General features: G+C 42.2%; 1 protein-coding gene across 1 annotated transcript in view; it reads left to right on the top strand.

Moving 5' to 3' along the window:
- Nucleotides 1-17,798, top strand: part of jarid2b (jumonji and AT-rich interaction domain containing 2b) — a 95,256-nt gene that overhangs the window by 53,908 nt on the left and 23,550 nt on the right. The window contains exons 3-4 of the mRNA XM_079570486.1: nt 1,936-2,059; nt 17,261-17,442. Of these exons, the coding sequence (XP_079426612.1) occupies nt 1,936-2,059; nt 17,261-17,442 (306 nt within the window). The remainder of the gene's footprint in view (nt 1-1,935; nt 2,060-17,260; nt 17,443-17,798) is intronic.

Below are 17,798 nucleotides of genomic sequence, written 5' to 3'. Positions count from 1 at the left end.
GGAGATGGTGTGATTAGTCAGTGAGAAAATGATGCAGGGAAAGTGTATTTTTTTTATGTATATGCCTGTTACCTCTCTGCAGCTAAACACCCCTTTACTGCCTGAATATGCAGTGGCCTCCCATTTGTTTTGATAGAATGAACATGTATAATTAAACAACCTGCCACACCAGATATTAGCTGGCCCTGAAAGCTCTTCAAAAGGGTCAAACCGAGTGAAATGGAATAATTTATAGCTCATGTCAAGTGTTTTGATTGCCGTATCGTCGACAAACAAACACAAATTTAATCTCTGACAGCTTTTAAGTGTGCAGTGATTTGGTTTTAAAAATAGAAGCATTTGCAAAATTCGTCTTATTCAATACCGTTTGCTTATTCACGCTCGTCATTGGGATTGCGAGAAGTAGCCGGGAGGTGCACGAGCTCGGTGATATCTGTTTAATTTACCCTGTCTCCCTTAATCACCATTGACTTCTGCGCCTCCTGTTTGACCTAATTTGAATTCCGCGGGCCTGTTGTTGCTTTTGATTTTTACCGATGTGTCTGGGGGCTTATTTTGTTTGTCTTGGAGTTGCTTGCTAAATATTTAATTAGGGCCGCTGTCAGTTATAGGATGTCAAGTCCAGCGATATCTGCTCACTTTCTCTTCGCCCAGGGCAGTTTCTCTTTCCGCACGTTTACGTCACTGTCATCTGCTCCGGACACCAGTTGCCGTCAACAAGTTGTACAAGAGGGGAAGTACGATCTGTAAATGGTGTGGGAGAAGTGAACTGGTTCAAGTGCTGCTGAAATCTGAAGGAATAATCGTTTCTGGCTATCTGCTTGCATAAAAACGGTTTATTTATTTTTTTTGGCTCTTCAGGAGTTGTTTGGCTTGTACCTGCGTAGTTGGAGTAATGATAGAAAAATGTCAAACAATGCCAGGAGAGGTTTTGGTTCAATATATTTGGTAATGTGCTCAAAGTGGTTGTCAAACTGTGGTATGCACCTGCAATGCTAGGCTTATTTTCATGTCTGCTTTAGACTGGGTGTGGCTGTGTTCAGTCTGAATTGGGTTTGGTTTGGGTTTAGGTCCAGTATTGACCAGTTTTGTCCAAATTTAATGTTAACCTTACAGGGAAGTAAACGACTATATTTCACAACATTGCACTCTGCATAATGTGTGAAACAAAAATGATGAACAAAATACCTAATAATTCCCAATGCTCTTTTCTCTGTGACCACTATTGTGGTCATATTATTACTACAGCTGCTTTTATAGCAGGGCTGTGCAATTAATCAAAATTCAATTACGATTTCGATTATTACATTAAAACGATTACAAAACTAGCATAATTGAAAAAAAAAAAAAACATTTCACGTGCCATGGCTCTTGCCTTTGCCTGACACAAAACCAAACCGTGCTGTGTGATGATGTCATCAGGCCACGCCGCTCAGTTTACTTGCGCAGGTGCGAAGACAAGAGGCAGGTGTGAAACAGAGACCTTTCCTCAATCAAGGCGTACTTGAAAGCATTTGTACTTTTATGACTGGTCAGAAAACAGAAAATATTCAGCAGTTTTTTGATTAATAAATAAATAAAATAAAGACAGCCTTTTTTTTAAGGCAACAAATAACCGTTTGAATAATTAATTCATCATGACTAAAATTACCGTGAATATTATTTTTTTAAGCCCTATTTAATAGTATAGTACAGCCAAAGCCAAAACACCTAAAATGCAATACTATCACTATACTGCCTTTGTTGTTGAGCCAGGTCTGTGTGAGCGTGTTGTGTAAAGATGGGATTTTTTGCATGCCTCCATTAAAAACCCTGACCTTAAATCTTTAAACATTTTCACTTTTTTTTTTAAACATTTTTTTATATCAACCACAATGGCAGGCTATCATCATTCCAGGCGGCTGAATTTTAACACTTTGAAATCTTCCCTTTCAGGTTCTTTAGCCAATGGGCAGCTGAACGGTCCAGGGTCTAAGGGCAGCCACAAAGAAGATGGCTTGTTGCGCTCAAAAGGATTGGATGGGAGCGGCGGGTACCAGGACAGTCCTGCGAAGAAGAGGTGAGACTTGGCACTGTGTTTATTATTTTTTTCTGTCACGAACGATTATTATTGTTGTCGCTGCTCCGTTGCCAATGGTTATAGCTGTGAATGCGCGAGCCTGAGAATCCAAATCTTATGTGTAAATGTTCACGTGTGATTGGAGAAATAGGCTGATGATACAAGCAGAGCAGGGCTGTTTACATATGTATACAGAAGAACGCAGAGTTTGTAAACGGCGCAGTTGGTATGCTTTGTAATTGAATCGCTTGTTCTTGAAGCAGTTGTGTGTACCATATTTCCCTCCTAATTTGCATCTGATGCATCGTAGCCAAGCCAGGTCTCTGGAGTTGAAGCAAAAGAGTATATAACTTTTTACTATTATTCTATCTTCAATAATTGCCTTGCTCAAACACAGGAATATGTCCACCTTGTCCAAAGACTAAACAAAAATACTGGAGTGTGCACGGCAGATGTCTGGAACATCCCTTTCTCATCTCTTTGCTGAAATGGTGTTCTTGCTGTTTCTAATTATCAATTCTAAGTAGTGCTGCCTTGTATTTTCAAATGAATCATTTAATGAGAGAATTTATCTTTTTTGCACTCTATAATTTTCAGGAAGGCTGGTTTTTCATTACATATTTATTCATAGTGAAAGGGGGATTTATTGAACAGAGATTTCTCACTTAAGATGGAAAACACTGCTCTTTTGTTGACAACTGTTCTTGGAAACTGGAATAAAGCATCTTTGGAAATTGTGATACGTCTAATGCATTCAGTATGAAAACACGTCTGAAATCACAAGCTGGAAAATATAATGTTTCACTATTTGGAAGCCAAACAAATCCAAGCGTCCTATTCCTTTGCAGCACTACTGCACAATGCCTATACGTTTTGTCTTCTCGTATTCTTCGAGGTGGCAGGTGTGTGAGCACGGACGCATGCATGGCTGCCTATGTTTTTGTTCTCTCTCTCTCCTTACTCGCTCGCTCACATATTGACAGGGCATCAAAGCAGCAGTGCAAAGAGCCAGGGGGCGGAGTCTCAAATTGGGAGGTGTGGGGAGGAGGGCGGACAGCAGCAGATGTCCATGCATAATGAGCCGCTCCATTCAGCGCTGTGTCGGGCACCTGCCTCTGTCCCACTAACTGTCATCTGATACTGTAACCTCCCAATCTCTGCAAGGCCATTACACCTCAGCTGGGAAACTTACAGGAGGGCTGCAAGGTGTATTTCAAAATGAACTTCAATTTGGATAAATTGGGTGTCTTCATTATATTTAAAACCTTACCATAGACCTCTTGATAGTCTGGAGCCTTTGGGGAGGGTGTGCCTAACATGCACAGATTGTCAATCAGTTAAAATAAATCAGCAATGGGTAAAAATGACTATAGTGCTGCAATGAGCAAAGTGCTGAGACCAGCTGTGTGCTCTGTGGTGTAACCTGTGTAACCAGTTAAGCTGTTTCTTGCCATCCCCCCTGATCAGGGACTAGGTTTAGGGTCCGGGGTTATGATTAGGGTTAGGAACGGTAAATGTGATGTAAGTTGTGTTTCACTCACACAGATCTTACACAAAGTTTTAGAAACTCAAAGGTCTTGGCTGTCACACTGGCATTGGCTGTAAGCTCTCCTGTCACTTGAAATGCTAACGCTTACCCTAAACATAACCCTAAGTTGGCAGATAACATTTTAAATCTGTATTGATGCTGACTCACTGTGAAGGAGCTTGAAACGGCAGAGAGGGTTGAGGAAAATATTTCCGTCGTTGCTGGCTGTGTTCCTGGTTTGTTTTGGACTGAAACTTCTTCATGTGTTATGATAGTTTGGACTATAACAGTGAGTTAACCTGGCAATAGCCAGACTGATATTACAGTGCCAATAACATTTGCACTGACATCAATTTGGGACGGCGCCGGTTTGAATCGTTCGGGTCGCGCATTTGGAGCAGCATTTGCTGCTGACTGGATCAAGAACACTGCAAATCCATTCAACGCTTAGTTTTGAAAAAAGTAAAATGTGTTTGTGTTGCAGCATAACTTATGTTTTTTTTTGTCATTGCTGCGTTGTTAATTAGTGTCTTTTTTCCTGGGACCAATTTTGGGCTGGTTCCAAATGGTGAAGGCGGGAGCTGGATTCTCGTGTGTTTGTGAACTCACAAATACCGCGATAATTCAGCTTGCTAGGTTAGCAGTGAGTGACGTTCTCTTGTGAATTCCATGCGACTGCTGTGATTTACAGCACACAACATTTGTCAAGAAATTTGAAATGTTTTTAGAAGAAAAAAAAGGTTTATCCCCGCAATGAGGAGTAGTTGTAGAAGAATTATGTAAAACTATGTAAGGACTTCTTTTTACAAAATCTGCTTTCCATATTTTCACTGCATGAACGTCTTCCCACTTTGAAAAGAAGGATTAAAGAATGAAAATAAAAAATAAACTTTGAAGAACTACTTTTTTGTGCTCGCCGTGGCCTGTGGTGCTCCGTGTTGAGTGCAGTTGAGCTAAAGGCCAGCCCGCTCAGAGCATCAGTCGGACGCAGAGCTGGAGCAGCAGGAGCGAATGAAGAGCAGCTCGATCTGATGCAAATGAAACACAAGCCTTTGCCAGCGCTCGGCTTGGCACTGCATCCTGCCCTCTTTAAAAATCTTGTCTATGAAGGTTGACTCTTGCTGCCCTGGCATCAAGAGCTATCACTTCTCTCAAAACTGGACCAATTGAGACAACGCCAGCAGCTTTTATATCTGGCATATCTAAAAAGGGGATAGCCCACGTTGCTGGCACCAGGAAGGGGGGAAATTTAGATCTCAAAAAGACTTTGGTGATGGCAAACATGAAGGGGAAAAGTCCTAGACAGTGGGACAGGTGCAAATGATTTTTTGGCATAAAGCGCTGCCCTGTTAGAAGTCTTTGAGATCAGCTCTGTGTTTGCCTTCCCATGCTCTTTAGACCGGTGGAGACTGGCATCATATCCCTGTCAAACATGCCAGCTCATTGTAGGCATATCCCACCGGCGTGACCATATTTCTCCACTCAGAGCTGCCTTTTGCCAAAACGCACACCACAAAGCCCTCTCTCATCTCTGCTGCCGTGGTTTACTGACCCAAATCTAATGCACGTCGCCTCTGTTCTTGTGAATTGCAGGAAAAGGTTTGTGATAAGGTTGAACTTGTAAGCAGTGTTGCTGTCAGTCAAATATATTAGTATACTATTTTATACATCATTCTTTAAAGCTACCTTATTGACAGCTGTTAAGTGTGGCCAAATGTTTTTTGAAGAATATCTAAACTTCTTCATGTGTTATGATATAACAAGGCAGTGAGTTAACCTGGCAATAGCCAGACCGATATTACAATTGATTCCTCCTCAATTAGATTGCAAATAGATTAGCAGTTCATTTTCAAATCAAATTTCAATTGTCAAATTGCACATTTTTAAGACATCCTCATTTACATTTGAAGAAAGACTGACATTTTATGTACAGATATATGCTATGCACTGCCAAGGCAACAATAGTTTATGGACATTCTGTTCACCAAATGATTGTTTATATAATTGAGACCATGAAAAGTGTGTGTGATATTGCAGCCTGATATTGCTGTGATAAATGAACAAAAATATCCTCAGCTCTCTCAAAATGGTTTCCTTCTTACAAGTCACAGTGGGCCACACTCGGCAAAGTCCCAAACGTGACTCAGTGTGGTCCGAAAAAAGAAGCATTTCCTTTTCCGTCTTGGGGTCTTTTTTGCGGTTTCTTTGAATAAACAAGCTCGGCCTTATGGTTTCTCTTTTAAACATTATTAACATGTGTAATGACCTCGTCATGTCGAAGTTGTACCACTTTATCTAATGATTACATGAAACATCCTGATCTACTCCAGTTGTCGGAGTTCCCTACAATGACTCAGCCTGTACTACTCACGTGGAGTGAATTAAAACTCTGCAAAGTCACAGATCAGAAGTTGAGTGGCCTTTATACAAACTTCATTTCTTCTTCTTGATTTATTTGTGCATCTCTTTGCACTCCGCTCCTTTCTTTACCAAACCCTCTCTTGGCTGTCGGGGCTCTCTCTGTTGTCACAGCCAAGACACACACACTCTCTCACTCAGCTGCTGCGGTGGGTTTTGTTTTGACTTAATGAATGCCAAGTGAAGTGTACATACACACACAGACCTGCACGCACACGCACGAACACGCACGCACACACACACACACGTGTGTGCGCGCGCGCGCACACACACACACACACACACACACACACACACACACACACACACGCGCGCGCACACGCACACTTGTCTTGCCTAGCGTAACCAATGACTCTTGTCAGTAATGCATAATCACCATTTCCATTTCGGGGGGATTACATGCGTGTGCGTGAGCCGGCTCGCACACACTCGCGCCATGTGTTAATGGAGGTCCATAATGCGCCTATTGATTTTGCTGTGAATGGTATTGTTCAACAGCCAAGTCGAGTACAGCAGCTAGTTGTACTACTAACAGTGTATGGTCACATGTGTTGGTCACAAGTGCACCAGGGGCTGGAGAAGCTCAATGCCAAAGGGACCAATAGCAAACAACATCATTTGTAGAGTTTGGAAAGCAATACCTAACATTTGTCTGACTAGTATTAAAGCAGATTTCCAATTTATGTTTGAAATTAAATGTTTGGTTCACTGTGCACATGTCAAACACGATCAGAAGTGCCACTATTTAAAATGCATTCTCTTATTGACTGTGCAACTGTTTCTTAGTCTTCTTTTTTATGTAAATACTTAATCATTCTTATGTCAATCAAATACGGCACAATTGGCAACCTCTTTTCTTAATCAAGCCTGAATGTCTATGAAATGATTAAACTACATTTAACCTTGTGACCCCCGTGACGTCACTGTAGCGACAGTGTTGTTAAAGCCTGTAGCTACCTCCCTACACGCATAACTTTAAGATTCTAGTCATAATGCCTTATGTCTTCTTCTGTCTTTCTGTCAGCGCCTCTCCCCAGTAAGTCAACATGTCTGTCACCAAAGTCTCCTCTAACCTCTCCTCTCATTGTCACTGCATTTGCTAAAACGCCATGTTAGAAAGCGCATTAACCGTGCAGCCGTTCAGTGTCACTCAGTGTAACTCAGGGCAACATTCTCGCTCTCATAATCACTGCCAAACACAAGCGGCGGCCTTGCGATTGTTGCGCAGATTAAGTGTGTTACCACTGCTTGGCCTGGTCTGAACTGTGCTACTTATGCCGTAATACGACAAATTCTGAATACTTAGAGGGATTTTCTGTGCTTGGGATCTTTTTAATGCCAAGTAATAAGAGGTGGAAGCCGAGTGAGAAAGTACTTTTTATAAGCCAATGACATTTTTAGACAAAGTTGCAACTCTGTCCTTTGCTGTTGTAGTAACAGTACTGGAAAATAAACGAGAAATAGAATATGCATTGTTCAGCAGCTTATACAGTATGCCGCGATAGTAGTAGTGTTTACAGTGCAGTGACCCTGTACACAGGTCAGCTTTGTCATCTCAGTCTGGGGATCTTCCGTAAATTGGAAACAGGCTGGTGATAGATTGACCAATGAAGCGAATCGGCACTTTTATTTACAAGACGTCAGAGTGAGTATGTTTACATGTGCCTCAAAAACCTTTCATGCACTTTGTATACTTTTGATGTGCTTTTATGGGCACGCTTTGACCTTATTTATTCAACAATTAAATATATATTTCAGGATTTTTGACATAGGGCCTATTTTTATTTATTCATGCAGTCCTTATAATTGAAGAGTTTAGTGGTGCTAGTGCTAGGCTAGTGCTAGGCTAGCGCATGTTTATGGTAACTAGTAGCCTGTATTAAAAACCTCTTCAAAATCATCGGGTAGTCCTCCAAACGTGGCCATCTGATTTGTAGAAAGCTCCTTTGTGAATTCCGCGTATAGTAATGCCGGCCGCAGGTAAACAAACTACTGTAGATCCGGTGACCGAGCAGATCACTCCACTGCGTAGCTTATAATCAGGAAGCTGATGCTGCTCAAATATAAGTTATTTTAAATGCTTTTTTTTTTTTTAAATGGTTATATTTCAAAAATTATTCAGTCAACGCAGACATTTATATGGGTAGTCTGGTGTTATAAGTGATTTGCCTCAGGTGCACTGTGCTTGGGTCAGACTGTTTTTAAGGCAGGCTACTAGTTACAATAGACATGCACTAGCCTAGCACCACTAAACTCTTCAAATATAAGGACTGCTTGAACAAAAAAAAAAAGTTATCTCCAGAAATCAACAACACTCTGGATAACTAGGAAATGAGGCCATCCATCCATCCATCCATTTTCTTCCACTTGTCCGTTTCCGGGTCGTGGGGGCAGCTGTCGGAGCTGCCCATATCACATTGCACCAGCCCCTATGGCTCCTCCTGCAGGTGGGCCTGTTGGTCTCTCATATGGGGCTTCTGAACCGCTCTTTGTCTGACCCGTCACCTAGGACCTGTTTGCCATGGGAGACCCTACCAGGGGGACGAAGCCCCCGACAACAGAGCTCCCAGGATCATTCAGGTGCTCAAACCCTTCCACCACGTTAAGGTGGCGGTTCCAGGAGGGAAGGAAATGAGGCCATGTCAAAAATCCTGAAATATCCCTTTAATGCTGTTAGACGCTGGTATTGGCACATTTACTCCGGATGCCTTCCCTGATACCTCCCTCTGTGCTTGTTCTCATTTGGCAGGATCAACCCTTTACTGACCTAACAGTTTTTCTCCATTAGTCTTCTAATTACTGTGTTTTCAGGTAAAACTGCAGTAACTGTAATGGTTGGAACCGTAATTTATTTCAGTCGTTTGTCATGATGAATGGAGCCTACGCCAGAATCATAATAGCTCCTTGATACCGCTCTCATAAACACGAAAAATTAACGCTGCAATGTGACAAGCAGTCAAGCAGAAATGTCAAATTCCTGTTTCTTTTATCTCCCCCATTTAAGTCTCTCTAAGCTACCCCTCTGTTCATTAATTACTTGCTCTGATTGCCCTGCCGCTGGCCACACAATCTCTTATGTTTATTGACCCGACCTCACAGTGGTCAGCGCGGTCAGAGGTCACAGGATTTGACTTAGTGCGTGTTGTTAAAAAGAGGATGGGGGGAGGGAGACAAATAGCCCCGAGCGTTGGACCTTGACTGCTAACAAAACCTCGGCTTAACTGCGGTCTTTTATCATATTTTCACCAGCCAAGAGGGAGAAATCGTGCAAGGGGAAGTTCAATAGATTTGGACTCAATATTTCGTTCCGTATTTTGTTGAAATCCATGCGCTGTGTTAGCATTTATAAGGTGACAAAGGGGACAATGGGTGACTTCCTTGTGACCTAATATAGCATTTATATATTCAGTGATGCCGTGCGGTTTTTATCTATTGTCAAGACGTCTTTTCTCTGCACATCTGCCTATCTGGCCATCTCTTCGCTTCAGTCAGGAAAAAGGAAAAAAAATAAGCCAAGGTTACATTTAAATATGCACATAGTTTTTCTATATCTTTTATCTGAAATAAATACAGGTCGTATTGTGAATGGTAGCGGCGTCTCACTGTCACAAGGGACTAAAATATATAGGAAGCATTAACACGTCCCTGAATTCTACTTTGCATTCATTCATCATTATGTCAACAATAAGCAAGGGCCCGCTCTGGGGTAGTGTTTTATAAATGGTCGCCTTATTGGAAGTGTCCTGGAAAATAGCCTTGGCTTTACTCACAGATTGCATTCACTTTGCGTCCAGCGCGCGCATGACCGGGGATCTGTACTGGGGCCGCTTGTATTCGTGTTGGGGTCAGTGGGGTTCAGTGCCATCCCTCTCTGTAATGCCCCGCGACAGAAAAGCAATAAACACATTTGAGTACACCAAGCGTTCACTTACTCAACTGTTTGCACGGAGCACACTAGGCGCCCCCCCTTGCCCAGGTAGTATTTGTAAATTCCACGTTATTTGAAGTGGCTTTCGAACTTTTGACCCCATCTCAGCAAAACAAATGCCATATCACGTCTGCTGTTTGTTAGCATTTTTATTAGCGCGTGTTGAGTGGGGAGCGTTCAGCACAACATGTGGCGTCTATTACTGGCTAATTCTGTATTTTCAACATGACACTTTTTCTACTCAAAAGGTCTTTTAACTCTGATGTTGAGAAAATAAACTCAATTATCTGGTGATGGATTGGCTGCCGCCCGAGTAAACCGAAACACACGATTAAAATCAAGTTGAATATAGACGTTTCTTTGGATATACTTTTAATTTCCCAATCACTGCATGTGTTTGGTATCATCTCTCAAACAGACAATCAGTGTAGACTCACAATGAGCCAGCTGCAGCAAGGTACGCTTTCATCCAGATCGTGTTGCCATCTGGAGCCAATTAATCCAAGCCCGTAGGAACTGACTCAGGATCAGCGCTGGTCTGCTCACACAATAACCTTTACTGTGGGAGGCAACACGGAGCCTGACTCTGGCCCAGCCTGCTGCCAGAATGTATTAAACCTTTGGATGCAGTGTGGGAAAGCTTACATCATTCCATTAATTTGTATCGCTACACAAACGGCTTTTATCATGTGAAAGATATCAATTTTGTATAGTTTTTTTTTCCTTGCCCATTTTCTGTCTGGAGACTTCAGCTTAGTTGTGCAGGAGTATGAGGCTCCCACAAGTCAATTCACCGACTTAGTAGCTCAAGTTCCAGCTGCCAGACTTGCCCAAATATCAGATTCCCGTGGTACAGCAAAGGTCTGAAACCAGAGCACAGCGGCTGCCATCATAGCAGGGCTGTGAAAAGCCGGTCACAGTCTACAAGGGACTCGATGCACACTTGACCTGGGACTCTCCTGCAACTTGTCTCAACATGTTTGGCTATGTCTTCTTCATAACTCACAGGGTTGTATTTTCTAGTCTCTATGGGCCTATAGTGAGGTATACTGGACCTTTTATTTTGAGAGTTATAACCAATCTGATCATCTATCCTCAATCAATGAATCCATAAAGCCAATTATTCACACGGTATAATGCTTGCTCTCTTAAATGCTCTTTATACTTAATCTTTGTATTATTGCTATTGAGCCTTTTGTGAAGTGTCTTTTTGTATCAAGACAAGTGCTATTTTCCTGTAAAAGGTTTCAAATTGATACAGTATCAGCACAAACGAGTCGATGTGGGCCAAGTCAGGTGTTCTCCCAATTTGATTTAACTATCAAAACAAACCGGGATTTTCCTGTAGCTTCGGAGAGTCTTTTAAGTCACACGTTTTCAAAACACACCGGAAATGTTAAACCGTCCTGAAACTATTTTAATACGAGAGATCACTGCACGGGTCTGGCGGAGACATTCTCTAAATTTAGCTTAATCAAGTTTGAGAGCGCTGCCAGACACTATCCGTTGCCGTGCGTAGTCAGAGACCTTTTGTAACATAAATCAAGATGACCATGGAAAAATCCTGCCATCCCAGCAGTTCCCATGGAAACTGGGAAAGTGTTGAGAAGGAGTACGGAATAATAATGGAAGTAACACTAGAAAACGCGGTGTGAATTTTAAACCACAATCCGCTGTGTCATGCTTCTGCGACTCGGGTCACGCTGTCGTGTTGTCGGCATCTTCACGTATAGAGTCGTGCAAGAGGTTCCTCTGCTCATTCTGTCGCCTTTGCACACACGGGCTGATAGACGTTTCAGAATTTCTCACTCGCACATAATCAATGCGGGAGCGGCTTCGGTGGCGTGTGTAATATTAGACATTAGAGCAGCCTTTGAAGCCGCGGCGGTGCAGGGGGGAGCAGGAAGGCTTGGATGAAAGGTGGATTAGAAAAGGATGAATGAGGACATCCTGCTGTAATCTACCACTTTTTCCTGCCCGCACATTGGATCACCGTTTCCCCTCTCTCTCCCTCCCTTTCTCATCCTCTGTTCCTCATCAGGGCAGTAGGTCTAATTTGAGCAGCTATAAGCCTCACTTTGCTGGCACCACGGCACCAGACCAATAAGTATTGTATAGCTCATCACGCCTGGGAACATGAAGTACCCTGCCTTTCACGCAGAGGGCTAAATTAGGCTCGGGTTACCACTCAGGCCTCAACTCTGTGGCACTTAGAGAAAAATGTCTAGTCACTGAAAAATCTTTCCCATGTTCACCTGCCTGCTTCCTGTGCCAAATGTTCCAAATGTATTCTCACCGAAAGCTTAGACAATAGTTGGTAAGTCACCTAATGTTGAGTTACAAGAGTCAATTTATACTTTTTTTGTAACTGTGAGAGTGATGGCTTTTAACCTCTTACCCCGACATTTTCTCCAGTTTGGCTTTACCCAAACCATTAAAGTAATAGTTCACCGTTTTTACATACTGTGATATGTTCTTACCTGAGATTAGACGAGTTGATACGTACCTGTCTGGTCTTTGTGCATACCCGTGGGAGAGCGTGGTAGCTTCCAATTTCACCCCCGTTTGGAGCTATTGGAATACATTGGGAGAGGCCAAATGCTAACAACATCTTTGGTCATTTTGTGTGACTGAGGGCATGCACAAAGACCAGACAGGTAGGCATCAACTCATCTAAGCTTAGGTAAGAACATATCTCAGTATGTAAAAACGGTGGCCTGTTCCTTTTAAAGCTTCTCAACTGGAGAGCAACAGTGTAATGCTTAATTTGAAAGCTAAGACCTACAAAAGTGACTCAAAACGTAACTCTTATTCATGTGTGTCACATTTTTGTTGCTTTTTTTGGCACATTTTTGCGTAATTTTTTGCCTTTTTTGTTGCCTTGTCACCGTTTTTTCCATTGTCATGTTTCCGTCACGTTTTTGTCCATTTTTTGCTGCGTTTCTGGCACGTTTTTTGTCACTCTTTTAACTCTTCTTGTTGCGTGTTTTTCCACTTTCTCATTGCTCTTTTGTCACTTTTTTTGCTGCATTTTCATCCTCGTTTTTGTCGCTATTTTGATGCTTTATTTTTTTTTTTACCTTTTGTATTTGGGTGAACTGGAGAGAATGTGCTCGGTTCAAGTGGGCATTAAGACACTGAAAAGAATTGCACTCATACCTGGATTTTTCTCAATGCAACTCATACAAAGATAAAATAGTTCATAGTTATACCTTGCCACATTCCTCTTATGTGCTGTAGTTGCAATTGTCAGGCATGGTTTTTTTTTTTTTTCTCTCCTCATCTGTTCTAAATAAAGCTGTGCGACCAGCTTTGGCATGTTTGCAAATCCTTTGGGACAATGCCTAATTTCAAAGGAAAGCGTTTAAATCTGCCTGACAAGTGTTTTTTTGTGATTGTTTTTTTTTTTTTTTCTTCTCGCTTCACGGTACAATTTTCTGATGCTCTCCAAATGTGTAACAGCTGCAATTTTGTTTTGACACCTGATTTTTGAAGAACTGTTTTTACCACCTCCCTTCTCGTCGCTAAATACTGTGCGCCCGTCTGTATTTCAATGTATCGGTCGGATTTTTTATTATTAGTTTTCCTTATTTTGACATTACGTTAAAATAACATCGCCTTGTTGTTTTTTTCACATAATCAAGATTGTTTTCAGGCCATTCACCCCATCTTTGATACTGGCTAATGGGATAATAGACGGGACGACCTCAGAACGCCTTAATGCACTGGCAGTCAGTCTAGACAGGAAGTGTTATTATTAAACTTCTTCATGCTTTTATCCTTTCTGTATGAGGCCCGTTTCCTTTTATATTAGTCACCTTGTCTCCCCCATTAGCCATTGAGATCAGCATGTATTTATTCGCTTTTTAACAGTGAGTGAAACGTATTGAAGTTACTTACTGCTTTTGTGAGCTCACTTCTTGGTGGTGGTTTCATTCAAATAACACACGCTGCTGTCCTTGGTTTTTTTTTTAAGCAGTGGAAACTGAATTTGTACTGAATTGGGGAAAAAAGGTTCATTATTGCCATTCAACTCCTACTCGCAAAATTTGGTTTGGAATTGTTATTTTTTACGCTCTGCCATTAAAGTTATGTTCAGTCTATAGTCAGTCCTGGTTTAGACCTTTGTTATTCCTGGTTTAGTTAGGAAGGATTTGGTCCTGGTTTATTCTTCGCATTCAAAGTAACCATACAATTGGAGATCTTTACAGAAAAAAAACGCCTCTCTGGATCTAAAACAGTTGCAGACCTTGACCCTATAGGATGGCTGACTTAAAAAACAACTAAGTAGCTTGTTTACTTTAAAAATCCTTTTTTGTCGTCCCTCTGGAGGTAATACAAGTGTTAATGGAATGATTGGGGAGTCTTTCATCTCCCCTGGCCAGAAAACCACCCTTGCAACTTTCCCTGCACCGAGTCGGAGGCGCAATACACACTAATAGTCACGAAGAAGAAGCTAATAGGCTAACGGGCAAAGCTAACTGCGGGCTAGCGCCACTGTAGCAGTATTTGCAGCCATGTTTGAGTGAAATTCAAATCAATTGTGTAATTGGATTTACAATATCCCTCTCTCCCTTTGTCTTTCCTGTCAGCGTAGTATTTATTTACTCTCACGGACAATTAATGAGTAAAAAACCACAACGTAATACGACACCTGCGGTTTCCCTTATGGCATCTAGGGGCATGAGTTTCTTAGTTCTCCATCCATCCATCCATCCATTTTCTTCCGCTTTATCCGGGGCCGGGTCGCGGGGGCAGCAGTCTCAGCAGAGATGCCCAAACTTCCCGATCCACACACACCTCCTCCAGCTGTTCTGTTTCTTAGTTCTGCTTTAACATAAAAGTGTGTCCTTATAACCCCAAGCATTCAACCTATAGATGCAGTGGGGTTAGTAATGAGGTTAGCAAATTGAATATATCTTGTGGAGAATTTTATAAAATATTGTCGACTCACCACCGATTAGCAAAGGAAGAAATGTTCAGCAATGCGTGCGCTTACTTTTAATTGAGTCACAGAAGTCATGTCTATAGCGGTTCTATTCATAGATAATCGAGGTTTAATAAGTTTAAGCCGCGCTGTGATAGAAACCAGGACATGAATTCACAGTTGGCAGCCATGTTTGGACAGGTGCTCTGAATAACACAAAGCAGACCGTGTGGTTGGAACTTGGATCATACTTTATGTCCAATCAAACTTAGAGAAAAGGCGCGGAGAATAAGCCTTAATACTGCAGCTATTCTTTTGATTACATCCAGACTTTAAAGTAATGAGGCTGCAGTAAACCCTCTGCAAAAACAAGCGTCGTCTTATGATCTCATTGAGCTGTTTCTACACCGTCTAACTACTGTATGTCTGTAGCGTATATAGTGATGCATTCAAGTGACCTATGCGTCCTTCCTTATCTTCGACTCTATACTTTATTTTCCTCGCACAATCATGTTTTTTTGCTCCCAGCGGCGCACCCCTCTCTCTCCTCTCCCCCAGTCACTCTATCTCACTTTGTGGCCTCATACTTCTTCATCCCTCTGTCTGTCAGACCGTGCTGCGGTCTGCATCTCTATAGCCGCCCGAGCCATGCTGGTTTTTATAATACGCTCTGAGAAGGCATATCAAGAGCCAGTCTGCAAAGAAATGGGTGGATGGCTCGGTTTTTGTCTCACAGCCCGGGATGCTGAACAAGGAGGATTGTTGTGCGCGTCTTGGATTAACACACTGAGAGCTAACAAAAGGCTTTGAGCAGGAAATTAGTTTTGTTTATTCACCGCGTATCTGTGATGTGTTTTGTCAGCCTTCTGTTTTGCACAACCTGTTTTTATTTTTGTATTTATTATTATTCCAGACACCGTTCTCTATACAAACTGTACTTCTGTGTTCATCTCCCGACAGTTCATATTTGCATATAAGTTTTAGAACTAGAACTGGAAAAAATTAAATCTCAATGGCACAGTGTCATTCTTGCCTCACCGAAAGACGGTCTTCAGGTTCACTCTGGGGCGTTTCTGTTGTGCATTGTGTATTCCGGTGTCTGCTCCGGTTTGTATGATTGGATCCCCTCTAGGGCCAGGTCTCCTCTGAATAAGAAACAACATTTTATGCGGAGAAAAAGTTCATATCAGTGAGTATTTGACCTTTCAGTGAAACAGTGGGAGTGTGAGTGGTTAGCATGGCGCCTTTACTTTTCTTCACGGCCGCCTTGTATGACGCTCCAGGACCAATTGTTTTCAGAGTTTCTGGTAGGTTTTCTGTATGAAAGGAAAACCTACCAGAAACCTGCAAAACAATTGGAGCGTCACAGAGGGCACCGGGGTAAAAGGGTGTACATTATTGGCAGATATTGAAAGCGCAACTTGATTAAGCATGTTTACTTGGAATCTTAAGGCTTTATTCCTTGTAAATGTTATAATCAGTTACCATGAAAATATAGTAGAATGACAGATATATGCTCTGTTTTATGAGTTATTGCCATTTAGTCACAACATTATAAGTTTAGGAATCATGCTGTTTCTGTCACCATACTATGTGCTGTGTTTTTTGCTTTTTACCATCACATAACAATTTGCGAGATTCCAAAAAAGTAAACTTTTTTCATTTCATATCTATTTAATGGCCCAGAATAGGCATGTCCTTACACTCACCTGTGTGTGACCATCTGTGTCTTCCGTATATTGAGCTCACGGCCACGCTACAGCAGAAAATTGACACGTTTTGACATCAACACTGTTCTATGATTGAAGTGTAATCACGCCTCTGCACCTTCCAGTCTCTGCACCAAATGCATTGTGGGTGTTCTCCAGACATGATCCCATCTTGGCCACGCTCCGCTGTGCACCACGGCAAATTGACAAATAATGCCAGGATATCACATTTCTTTTGCAGCTATCCCTCAACATTTACAGCTCTCACGCTCACGCCGCTGCACTAATCGATTAAGGCCGCTGCGGGTCAGGTGACAGTCTAGTGCTTTTATGGCCCGTGTTTGTCTGATGGTATCATGTTAAATGTCTGTAAGAGGCAGACTCAAGATATGACAATGAAGCGGGGCACAGGGTGTAGCTTAAAGAAACTTAACCATTCAGTCGCTCTTTGAGATTGGTTTGCAATGAACTCAAGGCAGTGATACTATGACTGACAAAGTGGCAGCTATTGAAACGAATGAAGCAAGAGTGATGTCAACCTTGTTCTGATATTTGTTTGACACACAAGTCCAGAATGTTGATGGTTCTGTTTAGAATGGAAATGATGCATACCCTGGCAAATGTAATTGTATGTTTAAGGGTTAAGAAGTAACAATAAATCTGTTTCACTAATATTTCTTTTTCCTTGCAGGCCGCGGCTCCATGCCCAGAGGAAGTTCGCTCAGTCCCAGCCTAACTCTCCCAGCACCACTCCGGTCAAAGTGTCGGACACAGGACTGTCCTCATCCCTCTCGTCCCTCTCCTTGTCGATCCAGGACCTGTCCCGTCGCAAGCCCAAGACGGAGGACTTTCTCACCTTCCTCTGCCTGCGAGGTAAGACATGGCACAAATGCAGCATGTTATACAACGCAAGATCATTGGATGGTTTTCTTGATGTGCATGAGTTAAACCATCTGTAGAAACCGCAGGATTTTCTATTGCCGTTACTTTCGTGATCGTAGCATATTGCTAGTCTATATTGTGTCCACCCTTTCTGCCCCTGCTCTTCACAACCCTTCCCTGTAGAGCGCACTCTTACTACAAATAACTGTGTACTTGCCCAGGGCTAAGATTATCCTGTGTTTCATCAGCTTACACATCTCGCCCTCGTACCTTTCAACAACTCCCAGTCTCTTTAACACTCTGCCTATCACCCGCCGCAGCTGCTCCATGAATTCTGCTCCCATTGC

The sequence above is a fragment of the Gobius niger genome (genome assembly GCF_951799975.1).
Source record: "Gobius niger genome assembly, chromosome: 14".
Classification (NCBI taxonomy): Eukaryota; Metazoa; Chordata; class Actinopteri; order Gobiiformes; family Gobiidae; genus Gobius; species Gobius niger.
The sequence above is the reverse complement of the archived record's forward strand: the minus strand, read 5'-3'. Positions and strand labels throughout refer to the sequence as shown.